The sequence below is a fragment of the Oreochromis niloticus genome, linkage group LG5, assembly GCF_001858045.2.
Source record: "Oreochromis niloticus isolate F11D_XX linkage group LG5, O_niloticus_UMD_NMBU, whole genome shotgun sequence".
NCBI lineage: Eukaryota > Metazoa > Chordata > Actinopteri > Cichliformes > Cichlidae > Oreochromis > Oreochromis niloticus.
The window spans coordinates 5,725,517-5,745,470 of NC_031970.2; the positions used below are offsets into that span (position 1 = coordinate 5,725,517).

Sequence of the window (19,954 nt, forward strand, 5' to 3'; positions counted from 1 at the left end):
ATGATCCTCTAGGTAGAATGGATAGATTCAGAAATACACTGCAGGGATTCGTTTCGGGGGGGGGGGGAATTTGAACCACTGAAAAATTTGTTTTAACCTTTACTGTTAAAAATTTAACTTTTAAATGCTTATTTTATTTAACCAATTTAGCAAGAGCATCAGATAATAAGAGTAACATAATTAAATCACCTAAATTTGATCTTAACCTCACTAATCTACTCTTGGTTGATGCTGATTTCTGATACCGGTCTTGAGATGAAAGGTAGAGTAAAAAAGAAGTGCGTCATGGTCACAGCTGCAGTCCTCTCCGGGTCTCGCCTGATGAAGTTCAAATGGGGAAGTAGTGACTTGGTACAAAGTCCCCCAAATTCTTTCAGACAGCCAACACAGCAAAGATGAGCTAAGACAAAGCCAAATTCTTTCACGGTTGTTAGGCAGTTAATCTTATGGTGCTCCTAGTTTTTACTGAACTCCAAAATCTTCAGAGGAAGGAACCCAAATAGCCCCCCGCGCGCCTTTTCTTTTACTCATTTTCTCACATGCATGACTTGTTTACTTTCTAAGCCACACATCTATCAATACACTTGCACTCTCCAAATGGTTGTCCAGTGCTACTCTTTCCTCTGGAAGTGAGCAAAGGAAACAGATTTCAATGGCAGCATATGAAAGCAACAATTCAAAAATAGTTAAATTGGTTTTAAGTTAAAAAAGAAAGACAAGTTTGCTTGCTTCCATGGTAAATGAGCGACGTGTGCTCACAGCCATTGTTAAGGAACAGAGGTGTCTCCAGAAGTTTTTCATAGGTGTGGGCATGTGAGGGACACTAAAAATATTGGGGTTACTTTAAAAAATATGCAAAAAAGAGAAAAGTATTATATGTGTAGTTAATTTCCTCCTATTAAAGTTGATATTACTGAAAATGGGTACATATGAAAGTTTTGAAATCCATAATTATCATTTTTAAGCGGGGATAAATAAGTTAATGTTTCAGCTCATCGTAGGGTGTCTTCCTCTCTCTTGTGCTCATGTTTGTTAGAATCATTACCAACATAAAACAGTCTTGCCGGGGGAAAGCAAATTTTGGGGAGTGGCCAGTGCCCCCCTCGGCCCCATCTTGGTGGTGCCCCTGTTAAAGGCATCGGGTAAAAGTAGGGGTGCGGGGGTCCATCCAAATATCGTTGGTATCAATATTTCCGTTACTGAGTTTGTTTCTGTCCTCGACTCTGCCGACACCGCTCCTTTCAAGCACACGTGGCTCCGCCCCCTCCTCTCTGCTAGCTGTGCATTCTCCTGCACTGAGAAAACAGGTGGGCTGCAGGGGGAGCGATATTTTAGGGCTATAAATGAAAACACTGCAAGCAGCGAGGAAGGAAATTCTGTACGATCTCAGCACAACCGATTTACAAAGACATGAAAGAGTTTTTTCACTCTAGGTTTTTCTATTTTAATCGTCTATGGCTCTGAGAAAAAAAAACAAATCTGTAAATATTAATGACAACATTGACCCCGTTTTCATTACTGGACTTTATTAGAATGACACTAGTAAAATTAGTAAAACGTGTAAAAGGTTGGTTCAAACCTTTGTGTACAGCAAAGATCAGAGACTTAGGAACACTGTAGTAAAATGTATTTTGGCTGAATTGTGATGTGGATCATTTATTTGCATTTGTTCAAAGAAAAAGTACCATGTAATTTCTAACACCCAGTTCTTAATTGTTCAACGAGACACCTGGTTTCTTCTCACTGTACTGAGAACAGTCTTTAAACCAAATGTGCAACAAAGTAGTCTGAAGCAGCTTGATTTTCCATTTTTCACTTTACATCACAATGCCACAGTGAAAAAAACAAAACAAAACCACATAGCAGTACAAAATCCTTCTTGTAATAAAATAAAGAAAAATGGATTGAAATGACATGACAATTAATACTTTTTAAATAACACGTAGAAAAGATTTCTCTTTGTAAACACACCAAAGGTATGACTTAATAAGGAATGCTATTTACGATTCCATTTGGTTACTTTTTTATTCTGACATAATAAAATATAGAGAAATTTTAACCTGCGTCTATGATATGCTGGAAGAAAAGCAGTGCCAAAAGACGACAACATGCATCTCAAACTTATTATAAAAGCAGTTTGTAGTGTTGCATATTTAAGATATAGTATATTAAAATATATTAAGATCTTGGTGTAATTTCCGATCCTCTCTTTTCCACAAAAAAGTCCAGCACACCCATTCACATTTAAATGACATTAGTGACGTTAGTTAAGACTCTCAAATGAAGTAAGACTTCGTGCATCTTATTACAATAACTAATCATGCACTTACCAAGTCACAGACTGTGACACTGACTGTTGCTAATTTTTTCTTCCACACACTTTTGTTGAGAAATCATGTGAAGAAAATCTTCACACACACAATAGAAAATATGTTGTTCTGCTCTAGAAAATCTGTCACATTTGATTGTTTATTTAACTCAACATGGAAGCTGTGTTTTTACCCAAACACATGACTGACTTGTGACTGCAAAGTAGTATAAAAATTATTTCCCATTTATGACTGGAAAAGTGAACTCAAGCCATTTCAGTTCACAGGGGCGGGCCACATTTCACTCCATCCACACTTCTGCCCAGCCGGCTCTCTGCCATCTGGCTGTGATAGACCCGTGGGTCCACAGTGGATGGGCTAATGGTCGGGGAACCCTGGCATGGGAAAGGGCCTGGCAAAGGCTTCAACACGGTGGCGCAGATCTGCGATGCGAGCCACCGTTTCTGGGTCCTGAAGAAGGAAGTTCTTGAAGTCCTGGAGCTTTCCTGCAAACAACAACAGAAAAGAGAAATGCTCAGATGTTTATTCTTAGCTTCCTCTGTTTCACTACCACTGGGCATTTTATCTTCTCTCATGCAGCAATTTTAAAGACCGTACACTATATTTTACTTTATAAATTCATTAATGCTATTACAGTTAATAATGAACAGTTTCAAACTGTGCTTTGGAAAAAAGAATTTAAACATGGTTTAGGCATCCACTGAGCTACAGATTAATCTGCCTCCCTCCTCACAGCAGGCTCACCTGTCTTTTTCTTGACATCCAAGGCAATCTTGAAACCCTCATCCATGAACTCCACAACTTGCACAAAGTCGGCTTCTTTGAACTGTCTCGAGGTCAGGGCTGGAGCACCTGACAGAAGAACACATCACTCAGCTTGAAATACACTTCCCATTGTTCTTTTCCAGTTTAGGTCTTTTAATTCCTGTTCTTGCTTTTTTTCCCTAATTTGGCTATATAGTCTTAAAAAAAAAAAAAGCATAGACTGGGAGCTTCTTAAAAGGTCAGTAAATAACCTATACAGGCTTGACAGACACAGGCTACACAGATACTCAAGGCTACTGTGGTGCAGGACAAAAGAGAAGATGATAAGTGCAGGGCTTTGGATTACAGGTAAAAGATACTGCCTTAAGATAAAGCTAAAAATGAGGGATTGTGTTGGACACAAATTAAATGTGACAAGAAACCCCAAACAACTTAAACAAAACTACATTATTACACTGCTGAACAAGCGATCACCACATCAGATCAAGAAATTTCATTGCACTGTTGTGTCTGTATCGTTCTGTTCTGCCTGGTGTTGCACTCTCTTTGTTTTGTATGCAATTTTTGCACATGTAGTCCTGTGTTGACTGTCTGTTATATGTCATATGTAGCACCATGGCCTTGGAGGAACGTTGTCTCGTTTCACTGTGTACTGTACCACTGCACATGGTTGGAATGACAATAAAGCCACTTGACTTGAGATGGGGGAGATTTAAATTAAGATTTAAGATTTCAAATGAAGCACGTGGTTTCTAATCCTTAATAAGTATGACCACCTCCTGGTGTGTGTCCAGTAGGGATGGGTATCGAAACCTGGTTCTTGTTGAGAACCGGTTCCCACTGTTTCAATTCCTTGGAATTGTTTGCCATTTTTGCAAATGATTACCTTATCAATTCCAGTCGCCCCAAATGACGTCACCACGTTGCGGAGCGTCATTTACCTGGCAGGAAACGCGGCTCAAACGCTCAAAAGTTTGGTTATACTTTACGAGAACGGATGACAACAGGGCAACTTGCAATACTTGCAAAGTAGATATTTCATTTAAGGGAGGAAACACTACGAATATGCAAAAGTATTTGCTCACAAAACACACGATAACCTTAAATGAATGTCGTGTTTTTAATTCCGCTCCGGACTCGTGAATCTCAACCCAGCAGCAGCGGTAACGTTTGCACGTCCTCTCCCGTTAATGCGGCAGGTAAATAATCAGCTAACAGTGCATATTATGTTAGCGCGATCTGCCTTATTACAAAACCTGCCATTACTGTGCGCTGCATTTATGTGACCATGATGAGACAGACAGAGCCTGGCTGGCTCAGATCGCTGCAGTCTACCGGTAGCATCTCCTTTCAGGCCAGGGGCCCGTTCTTCGTACCTCGCTAAGTAAGTTAGCCGGATTTGAATGTTGACGATTTCGCGTGATCTTGGATCGTTCGGTTCTCCGAAGCTCATCCGGGACTTGCTGTCATAGCAACAGATCCGTAAGCGTAAACCTGCTCGGGAGCAGGTTTACTTTATGTAAACAGGATTAGATCGCGGCCTCTCAGGTATGTCCGCTGCAGTTATATGAAAGCAAGAGCGATATGTCGCCACTGTTTTACCATAAATAAATATTATCAATGTAACTAAAGATAATGCAGCATTTGATTCTTTTATTGATTTCATACAGATACATACAGGTCATTTCCGAAAAAAAGGGAAATGTACTATTAATCATTCTATTACATGTAGTAGATCATGTCAGATGTAATTCATATTTTAGAGTAGTAATAGTAAATTACTACGTGCAATCAAGATGAGAGACCACGGCTATAAAAGCGAAGGTGGATTTGGGAAGTCTGTCGCAGCCATGTCCTGTCCGTTTGTACGCGAGCAAGGAAGGTGCAAGATTGATAAGGAGAGTTTACAGAATTTAGCGTATATTGCGGGATAGACGGGATCCTTTAGCTCAGCGCGACGGTGTGCTCATAGAGAGATATCGATTCTCCCGTGAGGGTATTATTTACTTACTTCCTCTCTCTCTCTCTCTCTCTCGCTCTCTCTCTCTCTCTCTCTCTCTATATATATATATACTTACTGTACTGTATATACTTACTCCCGACTTACTGTGCATGCTTCAGTCACCCCTTGCATGGGAACAGGTAAAAGTGATGGAGTGTTATGTCAAACTACACACAAAAAAACCCACAATGTCAATAAATGTCACAGTACAAAAAGGGGTGTGACGAGGGGGTGCAGGACCACCACCTGTCTTTATTTGCTCTGCCCTTTTCTTGGTTGCTGTTATAAACAAACAGATTATTCCAGGGTCTCTTGTCATAGACTAAAAGCAATATAAGTGATAAATATTACCATTCTGTAGAATATTCTTATATTTCACTTTTACTTGTTCCCATGTTCTAGTGGGTCCTGTTGTGGCTCTAATGTGAAAGAGGATATGATGTAATATAATATAATGTGGTATAATATCACATGATATGATGTAATATCATGGATCACTTACGAGTTTAATTTGTCAGCAACTTTCTGCCAGCCCTCTCTCCTTGCTTTTGCAGCCTTTGCAGTGTTCCCCTGCGTTTTAATTAAACTCTGAAACTCCTGATATCCCTCAATCAAGAGTTCTTGGTCTGCTGCCGTGAAATACTGTGCGCACTCCTTCGACATCTTCGCCGACCAATCACAGGGTTGCCGATCAATGTTTCTACTATCGATGCGCAGCCCCTTTTAAGCCACCCAGTGATCTCAGATTACTTCATCCAGCTATACTAATCGTCAACAACAGGTGTGTTCGGAGAACCGGATTAGCGAGCTCAAAGTTAGCGCGATGATTTGATCTTGGATGTGTCATCTGATCTTGGATGTAGTAAGCGAGGTACGAAGAACGGGCCCCAGGATAGTCGAATGTCACCGAGCAGTGACTAAGTTTGTGGTCAAAGGCTTGCACCCATTTGCCCCGATTTTCGGTAAGTGAATGTGTTTAATTGTAGGCAGGGACATTACTGGATATTCTTGTGTAATTGCTAACAGAATAATTTATGTTATACTTTGTTATTGCTACAAAAGAATATTTATTTTATTGTTTTACATTTACAATTTTTATTCCTGGGGACCCTGTGACACCCCATTGAAGAGCCGTAGGCTGTGGACCTCTTAAGATCTCACTGTTGGGTTTGTAAGGCCATGTTACTCCTAAATTTCTATCTTGTTCAAAGAGAAGATATAAAACAAAGTTCTAAGCTGATCGACCTTAGTGTTCTCCTTTTTTAAAACGAATTGATAAGAGAATCGAATCATTAAACAGAATTGAAAATGGAATCGGAATCGTGAAAATCTTATCAATACCCATCCCTTGTGTCCAGCAAACACAGTGTGATGTGAAGCTGCTTCTCACCAAGTCTGAGGCCACCAGGCGTCAGGGCGCTCTTGTCTCCGGGGCAGGTATTCTTATTGGCGGTGATTGACGCAAGCTCAAGCACCCTCTCAGCCCGCGCACCATCAATACCCTTAGGTCGCAGGTCCACGAGGACCAGGTGGTTGTCGGTCCCACCTGGAACATCCAGAGTTTTCAATAAATAGGGAGAAAATATGTTATTTTTAAAAGTAAGCTAGGAATGTGTTTTACTGGTACAGTCTTCCACTCTTTCCAGTTATTTGGCTAAAAATATTTACTAAGGGATTAAAGAAAGGTGTATGTACACACTGCAGAGTGAGCACAGAACAAGTCTGTATTTTTTAGAGTATCATCAAGGCTATACATAAAACAAAACAAAACAACAAAAACAACAAAACAAAACAAAAAAAACAAAAACAAAAAAAAGAGCTGAGGACAGCGTATTGGATTCAGTACAAGAAAAGTGACCACTTTTATCTGATTCTATTTTCTTGAATGACAAGGCAGGCACAGCGACATTAGCCTATTTGCACATCATGAATTTAAATGAATTTGTGCTTTTCTTTCTTGCTGTGTAATTTGCATTTTGTTACAGGACATTTTTTGTGAATTTTCAGTGTTAAATGCTCTGTGCCGAGTAAAGAAGTGCACACTAGATTACCTGATACCAGGGTGTAGCCTTTGCTGAGAAGAGCTGCAGCCATAGCCTTGGCATTCTTTAGCACCTGGTCAATATACTCCTTAAACAGGGGAGACTGTGCCTGGACACACAGAACCAAAAGCATACAGTAAGTTAACCTTTACATTTTGCTCTGTAATACCCTCTTCCCTTTACTGACTGAAGTCTATGCAACATGTTCTTAAGCTTCTCAGCTTTAAGTCTTGAAAACAAAACACCAACAGATCCAAGTTTGCAGTTTGGTATTTGTGTGTTGTGCAGACCTGTCTGAGCGCCACTGCTACACCACCAATGGCATGGTTATGAGGTCCACCCTGCAGTGAGGGGAAGACTGAAAAGTTGACCCTGTCCTCGAGGTCGTACATGATTTCCTTTCCCTTTTTGTCAACTGAGCGAACACCCTTCCGATAGAAGATGAGACCAGCCCTGGACAGAACAGAATCTTTTACTAATGAAGCACTTTTACTATTTTTACTCAGTAATTTCATTTTTGTTCCCACCCGTGTCTCTTACAGTTTGACCTTACCTTGCTCCACGGAGGGACTTGTGCGTGGTGGAGGTGACCAGGTCAGCATGTTCAAAGGGCGAGGGGATGGCTTTGGCTGCCACCAGGCCACTAATATGAGCCATGTCAGCAAGCAGGTAGGCATTGATGTTGGTGCACAGCTGGAAGAAAAAGAGGCAGGATGAGGGAGCAGTTATAAAATTAAGACCAACATGTATACACATGTGGCAGGAAAGTTCCTTTTTTCCTGTGGTTTACAAAAGCTTTTAATTAGCCCTAAAAGGTGAGTTGGAAATACATTCTCTTTTCCATCTGCATTAAGTCAGAGTAGTTTTTAGGTTTTTGGCCCTTCTTATACACTTGTCCTCTATTTTAAGGTGACAGAGGACCAAGTCCAGAAAAAAGCTGATTGAGTTTTAGATACAAACACAAAGCTGATCCATCCTTTTGATACAGGATAACAAGAACAAGAACACTGAAGCACACAACAGAACAGAAAAAGACAAGCTGAACATGAGCTGAGCTGTGAATGCAGAAAGTTCTCCGTGCACCTTCTTGATGCGGGCATAGTCAATGAGCCGGGCATAGGCACTGGTGCCAGCGATGATGAGCTTGGGTCGGAACAGCTTGGCCGTCATCTCCATCTGGTCGTAGTCTATAAGTCCTGTTGCAATCTGCAGTAAGGAAGGCAGATAGAGGAAATGGCCTTGGCCCGTCAATGATTACTTTTCAGAAAATACAGTTTGCAAGGACAGCACTAAACCTGTTATAAACATCTTACTCTAACATACTGAAAACTTGACTGCCTTAACGGCTTTTGGAAGACTTCTCACACTGACATTGGTAAGACATCAAAAATACATCAGTATATCCCAGTGTTCATACTCTACCAAAAAAAGAGCTGATCGTTCTACACTGGTATAAACAGCTGTCAGTAGATATTAGTAGAAGGCTTTTGTACTTACATTTAGCTTGTAAGGCATTGACTCAAAGTAGATGGAGGTTGCAGAGATTCTTTTCACATCAGACATGTAGCCGTGAGTCAGACTGGAGTAATAAAACCAAACAAACAAATTTTAAAAAAAACCCCCAATATATACATACAGAATAAAACATGGAAGCTCAAAGACAGAAAATCATACATATATATATATATTTTTTTTTTCTTTTTTTTTTTTTCAGGAAACTAAAAAGGGAAAAAAATACAGCAAAAATAAAGCAACAGTGAATACTAACTGTCCACCATCAGGCAGGTCCAGGCCCATGATACGATCGTGGGGATTGAGTACAGCGGTGTAAGTGGCAAAGTTGGCAGGAGAGCCAGAGTACGGTTGGACGTTAACACCCCACTGAGCTGGATCCAGGTCAAAGGCCTCCAGAGCTCGCTTCTGACAGAGCAGCTCAATTTGGTCAACCACTTCTGCTCCACCATAATACCTGAGGGTGGAGATGGAAACATGAACTACTGTGAATAATCTGCTAATTTCGGTTTTTTGGTAGAATTTAAACCAGCAGTGATTAATTGTTTGGCCACAACGCACAATAGTTCCTTTTAGGCCAACGTGGCGAACTGTTGTTTATGTGCATTCCCAGCAAACACAGAAAAAAGTATAATTCAAATCTGATAGATTTAAGTCAGTCATTACTTATCTGAAGGAAATAACAGAAAATTGATTAACTGAAAAAAATATCAACCATGTTAATAAACAGGGGTGTAGCTGAATAAAAACCTACCTTTTGCCTGGGTAGCCTTCAGAGTATTTGTTGTTAAGACAGGAGCCGAGAGCTTCCAGAGCGGCGCGGCTGCAGAAATTCTGCAATGAAAACACACACAAGCGAACACACACTCAGATTAATGGCAGGAGTGGAGAGACGGACAAGGATGGCAAATTAAAGTCTGCAAAGTGGTGGTGAGAAATCCTTCTCTGATTAAAAGCAATCAGCGTAACTCAGCGTATCTCTATCTCTCTGTGTTAGCCCTACGACAGACTGGCAGAGCTCTGTGTACCCTGTCTCTCTCATCCTATGGTAGCTCAGATCTGCTCCAGCATCTCCACAAGTCTGAACTGAATAAGAGGAAGAAAATGGATGGGTGGATATTATTATATTAATATGAGCTTTTTTTTAATCAAATGATCCATTTTTTCTTCACCTCCCATGGAAGTATACCTCAGATTATTTTGGTTTGTTTTTCTTGTGAGTTTCTGTTCATAGGTCAATGTGTGTTATTAAAATTATGAGACCCAGATTTACCTGCAAACATGCTCATCCAGTCCTGACATTCTCATTCAGACTTTCATACATCTCCTCCAACATGTACTAACCTGACAAGTTAACACTGTGTCTGAGCTGCCAGGGTCTCCTTGTGCCCCACTGTACAGCCAAAACAAACAGCACCAAACAGAAGACAGGTTGCTGCGCTCAGACTTAACTGGATTCCATCTTTTCCAGGCCTAACTGAAATAGTGAAAGCTTTACCAAATTCAGAGGTCCAAAACAGCCCTAAATATGACAGACCTTGTTGTCTTCAGTAAATCTTTTATGTGTGGCTAATGCAGGCACAATGTGAGCTCCAATTTAAATGAAAATGCTGATAAAGTAATCTACTCTGCACAGAAACTCGATAAAACTGCTGTCGGTGGATGATATGGACAGCACCTCCCTTGGCACTGGTAGCACAAATGATTCAAACACGTGCAAAACTGTACGTCTTCTCATTGAAGGAATGTCTGTCTGAGCTGTACTGTGATGTGACTTGCAGAGTGAGCTGGGGAGGAGGCAGAATGAAGATATCAGCTTTATCTCACACTAGAGTGGTCAGGCTTTGTGTTGAGAGGGGGCTGACATACTCCACTGAACAACTACTGTGGCGAAGAAGAAACAGGAGGAGAGAGAAGGAACAGCAGAAGATAAAACCACATCTGCTCTTCTGAATAGTAAAATTTTTCATTTCACACCATCCAGCCTTGGAATGAAAACAAAGAGCTGCCCAAATCTTTCTGATTGCTGTGCACAGGCTGGCACCAGCCTACATCTTTGATCTGCTACAGCCCTATGTCCCCAGCAGGTCCCTGAGGTCATCTGATCAGGGCTTACTTGCTATAAAAAATACTAAGAGGAGAACTAAGGGTGATAGAGCTTTTGCCACTGTGGCCCCTAGACTGTGGAACTCTCTCCCCCAAACATTGGGGCGACCGTGGTTCAGGGGGTTGGGAAGCGCACCTGTAACCGGAAGGTCACCGGTTCGATCCCCGGCCTTTCTGTCCTGGTCGTTGTTGTCCTTGGGCAAGACACTTTACCCTACCGCCTACTGGTGTTGGCCAGAGGGGCCGATGGCGCGATATGGCAGCCTCGCCTCTGTCAGTCTGCCCCAGGGCAGCTGTGGCTACAACTGTAGCTTGCCTCCACCAGTGTGTGAATGTGAGCGTGAATGAATAATGGCATTGTAAAGCGCTTTGGGTGCCTTGAAAAGCGCTATATAAATCCAATCCATTATTATTATTATTAAGAACTGCGTAGCTGTTTTTAAAAAACAACTCAAAACTCACCTTTTAAAAACTGTTTTGGTTAATTTTTTGCCTGTTTTATTTTGTCTTTTTTTAAATCTTTTTATAACTTGTAATCTTATGTGCAGCACTTTGTGATTCTGTCTTGAAAGGTGCTATATAAATAAAAATTTATTTATTTATTTATTTAAAACTGAGGTAGTCTCGCTTACAACAAGCAGAGTTTCTTATAAGTGTTTTTACTATTAAAGAAGTCGAGTTTGAATGACTTCCAGCCTACTGTGGGCAGTTCCTCAGTGAGTGAATAATGAATTAACAGCAAGCTGGATATGAATTTATTCCTAACAAAACCATTTCTGCATTAACTTAAAAGGTGTGTGCCGACTTATTCTGACTTCCAGTATATGTTTATATTCATGTTAATCCACTTGTTGTGCAGCCTATTCCAGCCCCACTATAATTTGTTAACTAAATATACACAAAAGGCAAAATAAAATTAAAAAACTGGCTTATACAAAGGCACTTAAATTTACATTTCTAAGATCTAGTACCTCAGATGCAATGAGCTCCAAACCACGGCACTGCCTGTCCTTCTCATTCTGCAGCAGATTCCACATCTCGGGGTCATCCTGAGCCAGGCTCTCCTGACCCGTCCAAGGACGATCTTCATCCGTTGCACGGGTGGCAGTGTGAGACTGGTGGGCGCGTGCACTGAGACAAGCAGGGACTCGCTGGCACAGCGGCTGTGGGTGGAAGACGAGTTGGGAATATGAGGAAAGATGATAAAGAAAGGAAAAGGTTTGATTTAGAGTTTGTCAGCTTTACACAGATATCACAGTTACAGTAGAAATGTTTTCTAAAACTGTGTCATTGCACCAAACTGGGTCATTAGGACTAACATGAGTTGCCAGAGTGTGAGAGTGTGCTTGTGTGTGTGTGCGTGTGTGTCCATCATCCTGCAGCTAACAGATGGTTGTATTGGATTTCCAGGTAAAAATACTGTATATTTCCCACCTAATCATGTCATTCTCTTTGTAGTCTGCTGAAAGCTTATCACCTCAAAGTTGACAAACTGAACTGAAGAATCAAATTAATTTGACTTGGTAACCACAGATCATGGTGCAGTTAAAGTCCCTGTCATCTCATAAAGTTGCTGAATTTTCATGGACATTTGTCAGTTTTTGGTCACCACGTTGCTGCTAGCTGTCCTATTACAAAGAACATCAATTCTCTAAAGTCTTTATTTGATCATTTCAATCTAATGCAGCCTAGTATAATTAGAAGCTGGCGTGTTTTCGTGATATCAATAATCAGCATGGTTGTTCAATTATGCCTCTATCAGCACTTCTACAAACTGGGACCGACTTTTACAGCCTCAGTGTACCAGAAGGAGGCATATAGAGAACAGATTCAGCACTTCCTGCTTATCTAATCTGGACTGACCATGCTTGATCATGTGAGATGTTGCAGCATTAAGTCATTTGTGCATACTTGCGTTGTATTTTTGTTTTCAGTCTTCATGTATGTCAGGTGTGGGGAAAGGCCCATCCAGCATTTCCTGATTTTTAAAGTACTTATGATGTCATGTCTGACATCATCAGGTTAAACCAAGAAGAGGGGTTTCTTTTACCATAGGAATGTTTCCTTTTGTTTGTTTCAGGATACAAAGGGATTTGTTGAATATATTTTCTTACATAGAGCCATCTAGTTGTGTAAATGTGTTAATCAGAAGAGTGGGGAGCTTTATGTAACTCTCAGTCATTTGTGTTGAGTTTTAGATTCCTCAGCTCAAGGTACTGGTACTGGCTAGACCAGGGGTCAGCAACCCCCATATTTTATTAGTGTTAGTTCTTTTTTAAAATTGTAGTTCGAAATTGGAATGTTATTGTGATCTTGAAATATTAAAATAAAATTATATTTTATTATTTTTTGTCGCTCAAAATAAGCGTCACACTTCACATCAGAAGGCCACTCTCATTCAGAATCACAAATGGAGAGATACTTAGAACCTTCCAAGACCTTCCTTTACTCCAATATTCTGTTATATTTTAGGAAGCAAAGAGCAGACTAATTTTAGGATTAAAAATCCTCGGAAAAACTTTAAAATGCTTAAATCACAAAATAAATTTCCCTGACAGAAAGACATTGTCGTGGACAAATCTCAACGCTATGCTCTGAAAAAGTCAAGTGTAACAAAAAAAAGTATACACACAGAAATATTTTTCAATTTGAAATCACATGCCCTGACCACAAGACAAACCCTGTCCTGTGAGCCCATTAAAACTTTAATCAAGATGCACACCAAAATAATTATATACAACAAGAACAGCGTGAGTGCATGTGAACCAATCAGTTTCATGAAAAACGTCAAAAACACCAACAGCAGCGACTTTTAAAAGCAGCTCTGAAAACATGAGATTTAGACTCAAACTTTCTGAGAAACTACATGAAAGTTCAGAAAAATGTTGAGTCAGCTTTGTTATGCGTCCAGTATGTGATTCAGTTTTTCAGCAATACCCAATCAACTTTGGCAATGTGGAAGTCTAGTACACTGTCCTCACTGTTCAATGACCTGATGTTAATTTGAATATATGATAAATTCACACTGGAATATTACACAGATAATCTTTAAGAAATTAAGACAAAAACCTGATTTCTTGTTTATAAAAGGAGCCAACATCTACATGTTTTTCAGGAAAAGCTTATTTTCCCCCTGTGCTGGATTATGGTGGTGTGATTTATAAGCATGCCTCTGCCTCCACTCTTAAGCCCTTGGATACGGTTTACTATTCTGCACAGGGCTCGCAAAATCGCTAGCCCGACGTCCCGGGGCTACCGATTTTTCCAGTCGGGCTACCAAAATCTATCTCAGCCCTGCCCATCGGGCTATCATAGGAAGGAAAAATATATGTCAATGCTTTTGCATTCTTTCGGAAATGTAGCTGAGTAATTATGTCATTGGCATCGATGAGCCACTGCCAATATGTGACATACTGAAATCGCGTTTGAATTTGCGCTTGTTTTTTGCTTTCACTTTGCGATCGCGCGAACGGTGTGTAGAGAGCGGCAGCACTGATTGGTGAGTGACGATCATTTGTGCACCAATTCCTCTGACATCGTCTTATCAGTCGTTAGCTTACTGTGCAAACATGACAAGTGAAATCTCCCGCAGCAAGCTTAAACATGTGAGAGGTTGATCGCGCAGAGAATCGCTGAGCGCTATGTGAGTGCGTGTGTAAAAGCAGCAGGATATATATTTTAGTTCTGCTGAGCCAAATAAGACAGGTCAGGGTGAAGAAGTGACAGCCAAAGAAAAGCCTACCACAAAACGGAAAAGTTATGACAAATCAGACTATAAGGCAAAAAGAAAGTGCAGCTTTATAGTTTCATGGACAAAAGAATTTCTGTGGCTGCAATATGACAAGCTAAATAACCAGGGGTGCACATAAGTGGTCCACAGGTGCGCATTCGCTGTCAAAATAAAAAACGCGCACAAGATAAGAAGTTGCAACGCGCGTTTGAGTACATAAGATTTTCTGGAGGAGGACAGACATTTGTTTAGAACTCTTAAAGATGTCGAAGAAGCAAGCTCCTTTAAGCAATTACTTTGGTGTTCCTCCACCTCCAAAGAAATGTCATTAGTCCGAACCGCAAAAGAAGCGCGTATTCTCTGAAAAGTGGTTGCAGGAGGTGAGCTGGCTTCAAACAAATGATGAACGCACAGAGATGTGGTGCAGAATGTGCCGTGAAAATCCCACTCTGGCGGACAAAAACAGAGCCTTTTACATGTACGCAAACACGCGTTGCAACTTCTTATCTGGTGCGCGTCTTTTATTTTGACAGCGAATGTGCACATGCAGACCACTTATGTGCACCCGTGTAAATAACATAATGTTCTGCCGGGTGTGTTGTTGCTTTTCCCTCGATTTCTGAGTCGACAAGCGCCTTTGTTACTGGGACCAGTAATTTTAAGAAAGACCCCCATTAGAACCCATGAGAAATGCAAGAAATGCATTATTGCTCAGTCTGCAATATCTTTCCCAGAACAAACACCAATTGCAAATAACATACTGAAAATAAACCTGAAAAATCTGTTTAGAACAGCGTACTATGTTGCACAGAGTGAACTACCACTGGCAAAATTTAGCAGTCTTTGCAAACTTCAAAAAGCAAATGGCCTAGATCTTGGTTCCACTTGCCTCTTACCCTTGACTTCAGTGGAAATTTCAGATTCAGGATCTGACACAGACTGATTCATGTTCTACACAGTTCTTACAAGTTCATAGAAATTTCTGTTCAATTAGAACCAAGTATTTGAATTGATGATTGTAATTTTTATACAATGTTGTAATTTGTGTTTCAACAATTTTTTGATTAATGTTTTGTTTCCGTTACAATATTATACTTTAATGTATAATATTGTAACGGAAACAAAACAGGAAACAAAACATCAATCAAAAAATTGCTCTATTTTTTTATTCGGGCTACTTAAATTTATTTGGGGCTACCAAAAACTGAAGAGTCCCTGCCCGAAGGGCTACCAGGGATTTTGAAATTTTGCGAGCCCTGCTGCAGTCAGGTTTATTACTGCTGATTTTTAAAGCGCTCATCACTCATCTTTTATGGGGGAGAAAAACAAACAAACAGCCCAACCAGATAAAATAACAACAGATAACATAGATAGCTGTATGTTATTGTCAATACATTATTAGGACGTTTTACACCACGTCTGTATCTGCGCCATCCCGAACTTGTTCATATCAATGTAATTCACTGGAAATCCGTACTAAGCTTGGAAAAATCTTTTTTCCTGTTCATTAAAAACCTGGGACTCTTGATAAATAATTACTCATTTATAAAATGTTACTTATCACTAAACGTTTGGTGAATTTATAATGATATTTTAAACCATTTAGCTTCTTTTTTAATCTACACCAAATATCTGGATCCCGTCTCCTTATTAATTTACATTTGTATATTTTTTATCTGATCTTTTTTATCCTGATTATGTTATAGTTTAGCGTGTTTCTTTCATAGTTTGTATCCTCTTTTTCTGTTTTAAATACTAAGCTTGTGATAACATTTTTTGTAAAGTATTTATGACAGCAGTAAATACTGATGAGGACAAAGAGTCAAACAGCTGCTGGTGTGACTGAAACAATGACTGTTACTTTTCAAGGTGGACAAAACACCCACATGTGTTACATAATTATCCCCGTGTAGAACATTTGGTGTTAGTGCTTTCTTGGTGCTCCCACCAGGACCTATGAGGCTCATTTTGCACTTTGAACATTATTTGGACCAAAATCAGCTTCTTCAAGTGTTGAATATTATCATCCGTCAACCTGTGCTTGCATTATCTGCAAACTGTTATCGGGATCAGGGCTCGACTTCACTCGACTTTATTAAAGCCCCTGTCAGCATGAAAGCCACTCATTAACCAGCTAAAAATACCTACAGCTTTTTCCCTTTTGGATAAAGTGGTGTAACACTAACACACAGAGTTACCAAACCTACAGTGTGCCCCTCCACTTCTTCAAGTAGGCCAAAAAAGTAGGTCAAAGTAGGTCACCAGGGTTTAAGAGATTGTTTTTCATATGCACTTATATTTATTACGACTTTCCAAACATACTTTACTAGCTTTGAATACACTGGGTTATTTTCAAAGCTTGTTGGTATGAATATAATACTCAAAAATAAATGAAACAAAGTGTGGCTTTAAAATTAATTATTCAGCAACTTTTTTCATGATCAAAACCTAATTTGTTTTTTTACATTTATATCTATAGCATGTATTATTTAAACTCTTATTCCAATTCAAAGGCAGACGATACACGGTTCAATACCACTGCATGCATTCTTCCCTTCTGATCATCTATCAAGCTGTGCGGATAACACAAAAACACACATGTAAACCACGCATCAACAACTCTAAGCATGAAAACATATCCCTGCCGCACCTGCTCTCGCTGAATATCATTCATGTGCCCCCTTATTAAAAATCATACACTTTTCATTCCTGTAGTTTGTTGCCGTTTTACAACATGATGAAACTGAGCAGTCGGTGTTGCATCATCACGTGGACCCAGCTGCATTCACCTAACTTAACCACTGGCAGCTAGCTTACCGGTGGCGAGCAAACAAGCCTCGAGTTTCCATAAATGCAATGCATAAAGGACAGAAAGAAAACAGCTAGCGATTTGTTGCATTCCCTAAATATAAACTGCACACTAGAGCAGCAGTAAGAAACATAACCCCACCAAGCCTGTGAACTGGTAAAGCGTAAACTCTGTCGTTAGCAAACAGCCAACCACACAGAAATACGAGCTTAGTGACCCAACCGAAAACAACACCGGGGGCAAAACAGCGTAGAAATATATTTAACGGCACAGTTACCCGTGTGAGCTGTCTCAGAGCGAATAGCAGCATGTTTCCAGGTGTAAGACCAGACGAAGAAGCAGCACAGCAGCGTACACACCGCTGGTACGGTCGAAAAGGCTGTTTGAGAGACGGTTGGTTACGCTCGTCCTACCGAAGGGGTCGATGGGAAGTGTAGGCACATCGCTCTGAGGACGGTACATAAACTAGCGATGTCCCTGCAGCGCTCACTCTGCTGTTTCTTTGCTCGTGCACACTCTGTCCGTTTCAGGTTACGTTTCTCTTATTTAGCCCTACATTTTGAAAATATCTATGTCTGCTAAATATAGCGAGCGGAGCATGTGTGACTCCTTTAATGGTGGCATTCAAGTCCATCTCTTAAAGGCATAAAACACTGCTCAAAAACAATAAAGAGAACACTTAACACAATGTAGCTCCAAGTCAATCACACTTCTGTGAAATAAAAACTTCCACTTAGGAAGCAACACTGACTGACAATCAATTTCACATTCTGTTGTGCAAATGGAACAGACAACAGGTGGAAGTTATAGGCAATTAGCAAGACAGTCCCAGTAAAGGAGTGGTTCTGCAGGTGGTGACCACAGACCACTTCTGCCTGTGTTTTCTGACTGATGTTTTGGGGACTTTTGAATGCAGGTGGTGATTTCATTTCTAGTGGCAGCATGAGATGGAGTCTACAACCCACACAAGTGACTCAGGTAGTGCAGCTCATCCAGGATGACACATCAATGTGAGCTGTGGCAAAAAGGTTTGCTGTGTCTGTCAGCGTAGTGTCCAGAGCATGGAGAGCATACCAGGAGACAGGCCAGTGCAATAGGAGACGTGGAGGAGGCCGTAGGAGGACAACAACCAAGCAGCAGGACCGCTACCTCCGCCTTTGTGCAAGGAGGAACAGGAGGAGCGCTGCCAGAGCTCTGCAAAATGACCTCCAGCAGGCCATAAATGTGCATGTGTCTGTTCAAACGGTCAGAAACAGAGTCCATGAGGGTGGCATGAGGGCCCGACGTCCACAGGTGGGGGTTGTGCTTACAGCCCAGCACCGTGCAGGACGTTTGGCATTTGCCAGAGAACACCAAGATTAGCAACTTCGCCACTGCGCCCTGTGCTCTTCACGGATGAAAGCAGGTTCACACTGAGCACATGTGACAGATGTGGCAGATGTGACAGAGTCTGGAGACACCGTGGAGAACATTCTGCTGCCTGCAACATCCTCCTGCATGACCGGTTTGGCAGTATTTCGTAAGAATATGTCATTCATTCAGATCTAGGATGTCTTATTTTTGTGTTCCCTTTATTTTTATTTTTGAGCAGTGTATTTATATAATAGGGTAACATGGTTTATTTAATCCCAAACTTAGGAACTTTAACATTTAACACAAGCTATAAATATAAATAAGTAGCTTGATTATGTAGCTCAATATATTAAAAAAGAAAAAAAAATTAAAGAAACGTTTTCTGATCACAGTATATAATTGAGTCAGTTAAAGCTCTGGGATATGGATCTGGTATAGCACAGAGAGTTGTAGATCGGTTTCAGCTAAGCTTGGGTATTCATGAGATTAATAACAGGTCACCAGATGTGCAACAATGACACAACCCCCAAAACAGGAATGGTTTCACAAGTTGGAGGCCACTGAGATTTTCCTCTCCTCATCTTTTCTGGCTGTTTTTTCACCAGTTTTGCTTTTGGCTTGGGTCTGTGTCACTACTGGTAGCATGAGGTGATACCTGGTCCAGGTAACCTGGACCCTACAGAGGTTGCTCAGGTACCTCCTCCAGGATGAATGCATCAATCAAGCCAGCAAATTTTCTGACCATTGACAGGCACACATATAAACACGTGGGGTCCTTACAAACTACTGATTACTATTTTGAATTGCTGGAATGAAATGTGGGGAAAATGGACTACCCTGCTGCATCATTTTTCCACTTTGATTTTTGGGGTGCCTTTGTATTGAGCCCTCTGCAGCTTGTTAATTTTCTTTTCTATCAAATAATGCAGCAAACTTTCATTCCTAACACATTACCCAGTCCATATCATTATAGATATCCAGCTTTTTTAATGCAATGTATAAAACTGTTTCCCTGTAATGCTAATAAGGATTTTCAGTAATCTCCTGTTTACATTGGAAATAACACATGCAAGGATGGTGGTGCTTTTTGAAGACAAGTAGCACATATCGTTCAGTGCAGGGGTTTAATGATGGGCTTAAGTCCCATCAAAGACACAATTTCACTGTCTAATCCAATATAATAACTTCTCTTTACAGTCTGCAACAGACTCAAGTCCGAGGCAGATGATGTAGACATGTGATTCCAACACTAGAGGGAGTCAAAGGTTTAATTGTCGTTCAATATTTTAATTTCTCTGTAAATAA

The 19,954-nt window shown here is 40.5% G+C and overlaps 1 protein-coding gene across 1 annotated transcript; it reads right to left on the reverse strand.

Moving 5' to 3' along the window:
- Positions 1-1,509: 1,509 nt before the first annotated feature.
- Positions 1,510-18,024, reverse strand: LOC100690586 (serine hydroxymethyltransferase, mitochondrial). The gene is made up of 12 exons (XM_019359366.2): positions 17,574-18,024; positions 11,729-11,920; positions 9,406-9,485; positions 8,908-9,108; positions 8,637-8,718; positions 8,223-8,345; positions 7,693-7,832; positions 7,430-7,592; positions 7,149-7,248; positions 6,488-6,643; positions 3,075-3,182; positions 1,510-2,815 (listed from the first exon to the last, which is right to left on the reverse strand). Exons 1-12 carry the CDS (start codon positions 17,604-17,606, stop codon positions 2,688-2,690), a joined length of 1,506 nt encoding a protein of 501 aa, XP_019214911.1. The 5' UTR covers positions 17,607-18,024; the 3' UTR covers positions 1,510-2,687.
- Between the last annotated feature and the right edge of the window lie 1,930 nt (positions 18,025-19,954).

Bases quoted from the DNA above. Each gene is read 5' to 3' on its own strand.
- LOC100690586 (XM_019359366.2), bottom strand. From the start codon at position 17,606: ATGCTGCTATTCGCTCTGAGACAGCTCACACGG. The intron at 9,486-11,728 runs GTACTAGATCTT...TTTTCATTGCAG, and splicing joins TGGAGCTCATTGCATCTGAG to AATTTCTGCAGCCGCGCCGC. The intron at 2,816-3,074 runs GTGAGCCTGCTG...TGTTGTTTGCAG, and splicing joins GGATGTCAAGAAAAAGACAG to GAAAGCTCCAGGACTTCAAG.